This window comes from Denticeps clupeoides, unplaced genomic scaffold, assembly GCF_900700375.1.
Source record: "Denticeps clupeoides unplaced genomic scaffold, fDenClu1.1, whole genome shotgun sequence".
Taxonomy (NCBI): Eukaryota; Metazoa; Chordata; class Actinopteri; order Clupeiformes; family Denticipitidae; genus Denticeps; species Denticeps clupeoides.
Window position 1 is genome coordinate 1 of NW_021629736.1, and position 11,010 is coordinate 11,010.

Sequence of the window (11,010 nt, forward strand, 5' to 3'; positions counted from 1 at the left end):
TCAAATCCCGAAGCACCAAGGTGCCACTGAGGTGGCAAATAAGATTTCAAATATGCAGATGTACCCTCAGATACAAATTGGCTCCGATCATAACAGTACACTCTATTTAAATACAGCAACATAACCAGCATGAGAGTTCAGGAGAGATTTCAGCTGCTCCAGCAACATTCTCATTCATTATACGTGCAGAGCCATCCACTCCTATCCAGTACACCAACACGCAACTGTACTCACAATACCAATTCATTGCATTTATCTTTCCACTTGCATTTCCAACCATTTATCTCGCACTGTCTGCTCCCCATGTAGACCACAAAACATGAAGCTCGGCAAAAGTGTAAGTGTAAACCATAATCTACCAAAGATTTACATTCGTACCAGTGAGCTGCTTTTATAGTAAATACTGAACTTTAGACCAACATATACACACAAATACGTCTCAGACCACCCTCTGCCGTATTTCCCTTTTGCAGTCACAGATCTTGTCTGCCTTTCCTCCATCCTCTATCAGCAAATGAGCAGCATCTACAGAGACATAAAAAAACATTATTTGTATCATTTTATGCTAGTTAATTTTAAATGTATATAATACATAATATAATCCATTATATATAATTGATTTTATTGATTAAATGAGTCATTGCACCACAATATATTTAAATTAACGAGACACCAAAGTTATTCAAAAACACACTTTTACTCACCTTTTTGGTCAGAAACACCCCCTGATTGCTCATCAGTCTTAAGAAGATCAGATTTTTTATCCACCACATCTGTTTTAACCTGCCCCAGAGTTCTCAGCAAGCACATGGTGTCAAACGCCTCGCCGCCTCCCTCCCGCAACAGCTCCAACACCTGAGGGTATCCAGATTCATTTTTTTATTTAGTCTCCCTCTCTCTCTCGGAAACTTCTATTGATGACAGTGCATGATCACACATTACTCACCACTTTTGGTAACATAATATCCTACACAGGCATCTGAAAAAATATTTCCACCCAGGCATCAATTGCATGCCTCTGGTCCACAGACATTGTTAAGATGTCGGGCAAATTTATGACGTTTTTAAGACTGATTTACAAGCAACCCCCAAATATACTCCAAAATGTATGAGCACGTTGTCATGTGCAATGCATGGTGGCTCAGAAATATTTTTTGCCATTAAAAATGGCAGACTTACCTGCAAACACTTGTATGATTTCAGCTCGCTGAGGTTCTCCTCCAAGAACAGCAGGTAGATGCTCAGGTCATCATAGAAAGACGTGGTCAGGTCCAGGGTGCCGAAGGCCGGCAGCATCTCGTTACGGCCGGAGAATCGGGAAGCCCTGTCGTACGGGAGACGCCGTGGCGTACACCACGACAGGGCCCAGCAGCAGGTACACCGCCAGGTTTGATGCAGCTGAGGAGGCGGAAGACGCCCACGGCCACCAGCTTGCACTGGATGGCGGCGGGCACGGTGCTGTCGTTCCGCATCACGCCCTGAGCGGATGTCGCAGGAGAACTCGTCGCTGCTGGAGGAGGCCAGTCGGATGTAGTAGCCCAGGTACAGACAGGCCAGCAGCAGGGTGAGCAGAGTGAGGGCGCGGCAGAGCACGTACTTCAGCACCAGCGCTCGAGAGAGGCGCTTGGTCTTCAGGTACTGCTCCACCAAGGGGGTATTTAAAGCAACCCTCGGTCAGTTCCAGAGCCCTGCAGACATCGCAGTAAACAAAGCCATCTCAATTTCAGCATTGTAAGCATTTTTACACCACATTCAAATGATAATTATGACTATTATATTCTTGTCTGGTTTTCCTTGCAAATGATAGTGAGCATAAGTCAACCATTAGTCAACCTCCCCAATGATTTTTGCAAAAATAAAATACTTAAAATGCCCTGTTCCAAATTATTACACACAACAGATTTTCATTCTATTCTATTTTACATTAAGTTTTAAAGAACTGAAAACGGTCATTTGTTGACTTTGCACCATTAGGAGATGTCTTTACTGAAGGCAAAAGCTATTTTAACAGTTCAAGTTACATTTTAACATAGGACCCTTTTATTTGATAGCAGCTTCACAATTCGTGCATCCATTGAACTTGTGAGTATTTAGAGGGTTTCTGCTTGAATTTCTTTGCAGGATGTCAGAATCGCCACCCAGAGCTGTTGTTTGGGTGTGAACTGCCTACCCGCATAGATCTTTGTTTGAAGATATCCCAAAGGTTCTCAATAGGACTGAGGTCAGGAAAAGGTGAGATACTCTCCTTTCCTACCCATAGCAGTCAATGATGCAGTGGTGTTCCTTCTAGCATGAGATGGTGCATTGTCATGCATGAAGTCGATTTTGTTAATGTTCTTCTTTTTGTACCAGGGAAGAAAGTGGTCAGTAAGAAACCCCACATACATTTCAGAGGTAATTTTCACACCTTCTGGGACCCTAAATTCCCTTGATCCTTTTTCTTTTCCATATTGCTTGAAAAGTGTGGTCTGCTTAATAATGTGGAGCATCCTTCCTCAGTAGTTTTTCAATACAAAATATATACGAATGTGGTGTATACTCAATTTTGTAAATGTAATTAATTAATTTCCAATTAGGCTCCCTTAATTTCATTAATGCATATTTAACAAGTGATTTTGTTGATGTTCTTCTTTTTGTACCAGGGAGTTCTGTAATCTGTAGGACTGCCGGTGTTTCAATTTTGTAAATTGAATTTTGAGACCTTTTAGTAGGCTCTTAAGAAAAACTACGGAGACACTTTTAACAGAAACACTCGGCATTCAGAAAGACTCTTCATTTTAAACTGAAGAATGTTACACATAGATAATTATGGAAAAAAATCTCCTTTGGTTGAATTTCTTGAACAAGTGTGCTACTCGGGTGGAAATAGGCACAGTTAGAAACAAACAGCACAGCAGGTCCATAAATGAAATTCAATAAATCAATTCAATCTGGATAAAAAGCAAACAGTAGTTTCTTGTATCATGAATGTTCAGCAAGTGTCTTCAGCAATGAAACACGTACGCATGCGGGTCCTCGGCGGGGTTCGTTGGAGTCCAGGCTGGAGGCCAGGTTTTTGGGCCATCCTGATGGCTCGGTTGTAGGTGCGGTCCCAGCTCTTCCATGATGAAGCTGAGGTCTGAAGAGAGATGGGGAGCTGCAGTGAAGCGCCAGAACACAGCGGGGATGTACATTAGGATTGCCACCAACAGCAGGATGTAGGGAAAAAACTGCAGAGGATGAGAAACGTGGGGAGAAAATTACAAAATAAGCCGGAAAAAAAGAGCACTGAAGGGTACTGAATACTGAATAAAAATGACATTCAACACCACTGACATTCAGAACCTGTTCAGTTTGACAAGAATGTTACACAGAGGCATGTACTCTTAAGATTGTGGATAAAGGAAGAACATTTGTCTTTGCTTGTGGAGATGCCTGAAGAAGACCTGTAAGAAAATGTAACTAACGTGTTGTAACTATTGCTCTGTTGTAAGCTCTAACTCCCACGCTGGTTGCAGGGCTTAGAACTGCAGCTTCACTGTGTTGTTCTTCCTGCCGATCGATTTTGGGAATGTATCTCCAGAACGCCATGTCATATTTCAAATGGCCAGATAAAGAGTGTGTGTGGAGTACTAACCTTGTGTAGCCACAACGGCGCACTCTGAAGTCCATCATTCGCTGGTTTCTGATGCTGCCAGAGCTGCCCAGCAGAATGCGTCCACGTACGCGGCCTGGCGCCAGGAAAAGTTTGTCGGTGAGAAACAGCTGATCTGGGTACCTGTGACAGAGCCGAGGGTTACAGTGGGCAACCTAAACTTTTGATCTTCCAGTGCAAACCCACAAATTCCCAAGTCATATGCATGTGGGTGGTAGTAGCCTAGTGGGGTAACACACTCGCCTATGAACCAGAAGACCCAGGTTCAAATCCCACTTACTACCATTGTGTTCCTGAGCAGACACTTAACCCTAAGTTGCTCGAGGAGAAGACTGTCCCTGTAACTACCGAAGTCGCTCTGGATAAGGGCGTCTGATAAATGCTTGTAAATGTAAATGCATGAGCAAATCACAGGAATGCCGCAAAAAACGCCAGTACAATGAATTGCTTCATGAACATCTAATCTATGCACAATAACATGACGACCTCTTTGAAACCTTTACTGAGTAACCCATATTTTTTTAGCTCCCTTTGAGGGAAGCAGGAGTTCCCCTTAGCTACATGCTGCATTGCATCAAGGTTTGTTTTACTACAAATATTTCTGCTAATAGTACAACAGCACAGATATATATACAGTACAGTACATGTTGATATTATATAGAGTACAGGCCAAAGTTTGGACACACCTTCCCATTGTGTTTTCTTTATTTTCATGATGATTTTACATTGGTAGATTCTCACTGAAGGCATCAAAACTATGAATGAACACATGTGGAGTTATGTACTTAACAAAAAAAGGTGAAATAACTGAAAACATGTTTATATTCTAGTTTCTTCAAAATAGCCGCCCTTTGCTCTGATTACTGCTTTGCACACTCTTGGCATTCTCTCGATGAGCTTCAAGAGGTCGTCACCTGAAATGGTTCTCCAACAGTCTTGAAGGAGTTCCCAGAGGTGTTTAGCACTTGTTGGCCCCCTTTGCCTTCACTCTGCGGTCCAGCTCACCCCAAACCATCTCGACTGGTTCAGGTCTGGTGACTGTGGAGGCCAGGGTCTCCACTTTTTGTTAAGTACATAACTCTACATGTGTTCATTTGTAGTTTCAGTGAGAATCTACCAATGTAAATGGTCATGAAAATAAAGAAAACACATTGAATGTGAAGGTGTGGCCAAACATTTGGCCTGTACAGTATACGTGTCCTGTCTATTTGTGGTAGTCTACTTGTTGGACGGCGCTATCACCATGGCAACAGCGTGTTGTGAGTATAGGTGGCGCGTGTTCGGACTTGCCGAGGCGGCGTCGTATCACGTGTCGCGGTGCATCATGGGTAACAGGCATAAACACGCACCGTAATAAAAAGCTCCCGCGTGGACGTACAGGTCGAACGGCGCTGCGAGGGAGCCTCCTTTTTAATGTCATTGTTCCCGCTGGCTGGTCGGTCCCTCCGCGCCCAGACGCGGACACACCCGGCGCTTATTCGAACCCAGACCGAACAAAGGCGCACAGAGACCCATGTGCGTCCAAAACCCACTTGAGCAGAATCCGCGAGAAGACAGCGCGGTTCGTGGTTATTCGCGGCCAATTCTTGTTTCTACGCGCCGGTTTTTTGTCCCTCTTTGTGCCGGTTTTTGTCCCTCTTTTCCTCTGTCCCGCGTACTCACCCACGGACACCTCCTGGGCGAAGGCGAGGGAAATGAGCAGCAGCGGCAGACCCACCCCGATGAAAGTCACCAGCTTGTCGCTCGCCAGCTCCAGCCGCAGCCCCTTGTACTTGGTGTCGCTGGGGTTCCTTCAGCAAGAAGTCGGAGAAGACGTACTCCGTCGCGACGTGCGCGATCGCCATGGTTCCTGCGCAGAAGCGTCAGGACCCCCCTTCCCCACACCGCCCGGTCTTATCCCGGACCCCGTCCCCGGCCCCGGCCAATCGCACGCTTCTCCCCACCAACATCAGAGTCGAGATCGCGCCGCACTTGTCTCGTTATCTCACGTCCACCACGACGTCTAGGTAACAAGATTTCGCGAGTTTTATTAGCGTCCGGTGCATCCATCATGGTGTTTTGCAAGTTTTATTTATATGTCCAGTCTAATCCAGCCAAGTGCAGTGAGCAATAATGAACAGAACGAAAATTCTCTGCACAGTCACAGATCAAACTGGCAGCTGTCTGACGTAATAGCAGCGTGGAGTGGAAACTGATGGAGTGTCATCTGGATATTATACCGAGAAAGTGTTGGAACCGAGATGGAAACCTTTAACAACACATTTGGCAATCATTGCCTAATACGTTTTACATTCACGTGCCATTTAGCGGACGTCCCCCATCCAGAGCCACTTACAGTCAGTAGGAACACATGGAGCGACACCGGGGTAGTAAGGTGGTCTGAACCTGTGAACCTTTGGGGTCGTCTGGTTCGTGGACGAGTGTGTTGCCCACCAGGCCACTACCACTGTTATGTATAAGATATTAAAGGATATCTCGATTCCCTTTGCAATCCAGTTCAGAACCTCTCTGTCTCTGTTTTCTCTCTGTCTCTCTACCGCGAGTAATAGGTTCTCGGTTCTGGACTCATTTGCTTGAGTGTGCATCTGGACCACAGCCAGGACTTAAGTACCCGGAAACTGGGACAAACGGTCCATTGTGAGCCCTGCCACAGAGGAGGAGTTTTACGAAGCAATTTGCTCCGGCAGTGTTCTCATTAAAAATTTGCAGAAACTGCCATTTGCCAGGTGCTGCCAAAAATGGGGACATCTTCTTGTTATTTACTCCATGTGGTTCTCTGCCACAGCCAAGGTTGTTATTTTTCCAAATGCTCGTCTTTGCTGTCATGAAGGATAACGAGACAGGATCTTTGAATGTAGGGCCTGAGAGAGTAGGGCTATATAGTCAGATGAACAGTTTGTGTCTTGTTTAAATGAGCTTGGTCATAAGCTGTAAAGCAGGACACAAATATGAGAGAGTGAGCTTTAAATAAAGGGGCATAAGCTCATGAGGCTGTCTGCAAAAAAAAAAAAAAAAGTTTTTTAGTGCATTTTGAATTTAAATGATGTAACAATGATTTAGACTGAAAAGGTTTGCAACCGTAGCCCTAATACCAATAATATTTTTTTATTTTATGTATTGGCTTCTGTTGTTTTTTTTATATATATATATATATATATATATATATATATATATAGATATATATATATATATATATATATCTATATATATATATATATATATCTATATATATATATATATATATATATATATATACTATATATATATATATATAAATATATATAAAATTTACATGAAACTGGCACATCACTTCTTGATGAATAATTTAGAGGTATGGATTTATGGAGTATATATGTGTATATATGTGGACTGCATGTATTTATAATAATAAAACAATGGGTCAAAAAAACATCTGAATCGCGGCTGTATGGACGGCAGACGATTCTTTGAGTCCTGTAAGTTGTCCAGTGTGGCCTCTGTGGATCGAACTTATTCCTCTTGCGCATCCTGAAGCTACCGAGATCTGGGGAATCCAAAGGCCAAATCAATAACGTGAACTGAAGCCATTCCTGAAAAGTGCTTGCAGTGTGGCGGAACACATTATCCTACGGAAACAGGCCACTGACATCGGGGAATACTGTTGGGTTGTGTTTTGTAGATTGGACTCAGACCAAGATTCACAGTTGAATTACTTTTTTTTTAAGCTGCTATGTCCGATACTAGCCAGACCTGCTGGATTGGGGCAGTAAGTAGAGACACAGAGTTGGCGTGAGCATAATTATCTTTTGTTTTTTATGTCTTATGTTATGATTTCTACAAATGTTCCATGTTAGAACTGGATGCCTGGCAATTTATATGGTATTGATACAGAGAAGACTTTCCAAATGCAAGTTCAACTGTTTATTCCATTATAAAACATTCCTAGCACCAGTTTTGATAGTAAAAAACTACACAAGCCATGATTAATAATTCAAGGAAGAAATTTATTTTGTTTCAGAGAACAGTAGATCTATGAACTACAGAGGCTATGTGACCATCGTAAAGAAACTACAATATCTTCTGACATTGTTTCCGAGTGTGGAATCTTTATTGGTGGCAGAGTCACGCCATCTTAGTGATGGTCAAAAATCTCAAAGAAATGGTTCTCGTCAGTCTCCTCAAACTGAAGCTCTTCACAGAACGACGGTGGCTCGAACACATGTGGGTCCTTCACTTCCGTTTCGACGTCCATAAAACTGTGGAGAGAAAGAGGAATGCAGTGGCTAAAGCACCTCTCCCAGATCGTTGGTGCCCTGTGCTTGTGATCTGCCTTCCTGCAAATGTCACCTACAGGGGCTCTGGGCCGGTTTGAATGAATGACTTCAAATGTATTCATGCTATTCCAGCCCATGGACTGTTTTAATCTGCAGTTGCTAACCACTACCAGAACAGGGACATGTTCTCCATCTGCAATAATCAACTGAAGACCCATTTCTTCTGAGATTTATTTGATAATCACACTGCAAGCTTTTGTCGATAAAACTTGATAGTAATGTAATGTAGTGCTGTCGCTACATTTATTTACATGGACAACGGTCCTTTTTTGTTTTCGTGAACGATGACATTTTAAAAGCATTAGTTTGCCCACGTCTGTATCTGACAGCAGTAGTGGTATCCAAGGTTCTTTCATTCAAAGCGGAACGAACGGCACGCCGGCTGAGTGCACTAAAAATTGATCAGATCAGCACTTGCAATTTGCCCATTAATGTTCACACTGCTGGGGTTTGGAACACCCACAGATGACAGTTTTTGAAAGCCAAGGTAGGTATTTACAGCTCACATTTAAAGAGAGGTCTTCACTGCAGTCTCCTTTTTTCCACTACTGATAACAGGCTCCTAGGATTTAATCTTTCTCTGTGAGTTGTGAAGATGAATTGTGGGTACTCCTACCTGAAGAGCAGGACGTCACCTGACTCGAAAAACACGGATGCAGTCAGAGTCATGCAGCCACAGGAAGTGGTACTCACAGTGAGGATGCCTGGATTTGAGGGCAAAAGGAATAACTCTGTTTCTCAAATTCATTTTAAATCTCCATGTCAGACTTAGAATTAAGTCTTTCAATTCTTATAGTCAGACTTAGAAGAACTACTGAGTTCTCTCACCTTTCAGCTCAGTCATTGTTTTCTGCCAGGTCCTCATTCTGACACCCTGGTCTCCGATGTACTCGCTGCCCAGGTAACTCTCATCAATGTGCGTTGCATTGTGGGGGATCTCCATGGCGTGGATGTGCGACCTGAGGTGTCTTTTTTTACAACTCTGGTTTTGGCTGTCTATTTCATAGAAGACATTCTAACAGAGCATTCAAAAGGAGAACATTAAATTGATATCCATACACAAATGTTTCCTTCCCCATTTAATCTATTTCCCTTTTTTTTTTTTTTATAAAATAGTCGCTTCTATTACCTCATCGAAAAGGATCAGAACATCCATAATGTCTGTCTTGTTATGGCTGTCTGTGAAGTGAAGCTTCCTCCCATGAGAGTCATAGCTGAACTCCCCGCTGGCAGCAGAAACACCCTTAGTGCCGGTCTGTGTGTATTTCAGAGAGACAAGAAGAAAGAAGGTCTGGATACACCTGCTGTATACAAGTGCTGCAGTAGAACTGATGCACATTAATTTTATAAAATGATCACACTATACATTGCTTCATAATATTAGTAATACTAATACTCACCACGTGAAGAGTCCCATGGGTTAGCGGTGGTGGCCCTAATAAAAAAGAAGACAACTTTGCTTTGATTTCAATCTCACTTATGAAGTATTTATTTAGTCACTTGTTACTTATACTCAAAGAGTATAGTAAGTAAATCTACTTACGGCACGGTTCGCGGTGCTCAGTCGGAGCCACGGCACTGAGAGAGCAGAGCGCTATGGAGACAAGAGCAATCACGTGCATGGTTACAACACAAAGATTAATACTGCACTGGTCGGAGATGCTGAATCTCTTTTATATGCTCCATCCCTGGCCCCCCGGTGTTCTCACCAATGAGGATATGTGTTGCGAAAGGTCTAGATTCTCCTCAGGTGGTGTAGAGCCGGGCAGAGACTATTTTACAGATGGTTTTCTTAATATGGCCGATATGGCAAATGTACATTTTTTAAAACATCAATATAATCTTGATAAAATACAACAATGAAATATACATCAGAAGCCCATAGAACACATGACCATAAGAAAGAGATATGCAGGTGTAAGCTAGAAGATTTACATTTTATAAGAATAAAGTAGACCAGACACATTGCAAAATGGCAAACATCGTTCTGTGCAATAAGTCATCTATTAAAAATACTAAATCAATAGTAGGGTATGGCTTGAAATATGCCTGGAAATCAGAAGTTTGCATTAGACAGTAAAAATTCACATTTATTTATAATTTTGTACATTTAACCATTACCATACATTACCATAAACTTCACATTCAGCCAAAATTGCTTAATTGCACTACGTTGCAGTAAGTGCAATTCCTCATGGTACTAAAGTAGTCAATAAGGAATTTTCCTCTGGAAAAATTAATAATGTCACTTAAAGAATTAGAAAGGATTATTGTAGGATGAATTCTTTTAGAATGTTAGCAAAAGAAAAAAATAAGAAATTGCATGTACTAAACCACAATAATTAGTGCATCGATAATCATTGCATGAATCTCATAAAAATTCATTTCATTAAGGCTGTGAATGAGCTTGCTGTGGCCATCTGTTACATTTTGGGTAAGAGGAGAAAAAGGCCAGCGCACATTTTATTTATTTCGATAAGCTCGGAAGACATTACAGCGTCATCAGAATCAGAGACATGGTGCTGGAAGGTTTGCTTTGATAGCTGCTTGAGGCCTTGTGCTGTTTTCCAAACAGCATTTTGGTCTTTCATAAGCCTCAATCCAACTGTAATTCCAAGTGCCAGAAAGATTGCAGGTGTCCAGAGCTGCAAAGAGGACCAAAGCCCCCAGCAAATCAAACCACATGTTTCACCTACACCCTGCCGTGTTGACCTCACCACTGAGTCCATCTGTTTTCCCTGTAGATGAACTGAAAAAGTGCCACAACCCCTGAAATCGATTAGCAGATTAATGGTGGTTTCTTTCTCAAATTGGTTCTACAAATGGATAAAGCAAATTAGCGACCACAAGCAGATGAGTTGAATTTTCAGCAAAAAGCACAATTGTAGACTTGGATTAAAACAGTGAAGCATAGTAGAGGGAGAATTGAGGTTCTGGGCTGCTTTGATACCTCAGGACTTGAATCCTTTTCAGCCTTTGGGGGAGAATCAGGACATCTTATCAATGACTTTAATGCCAGAAGTCCACAAGCTCAAGCCTGAGAAAGGTAACAATGATATCAAT

The 11,010-nt window shown here is 42.3% G+C and overlaps 1 protein-coding gene and 1 pseudogene across 1 annotated transcript; both read right to left on the reverse strand.

The window, feature by feature from the left end:
* Positions 1–398: 398 nt before the first annotated feature.
* Positions 399–5,478, reverse strand: LOC114773133 (pannexin-1-like; annotated as a pseudogene).
* A 2,118-nt stretch (positions 5,479–7,596) lies between these two features.
* Positions 7,597–9,587, reverse strand: LOC114773131 (ependymin-like). Its single transcript, XM_028965657.1, has 6 exons — positions 9,491–9,587; positions 9,348–9,382; positions 9,077–9,202; positions 8,776–8,962; positions 8,564–8,651; positions 7,597–7,869 (listed from the first exon to the last, which is right to left on the reverse strand). The coding sequence occupies exons 1-6, from the start codon at positions 9,567–9,569 to the stop codon at positions 7,746–7,748; spliced, it is 639 nt and encodes a 212-aa protein (XP_028821490.1). The 5' UTR covers positions 9,570–9,587; the 3' UTR covers positions 7,597–7,745.
* Between the last annotated feature and the right edge of the window lie 1,423 nt (positions 9,588–11,010).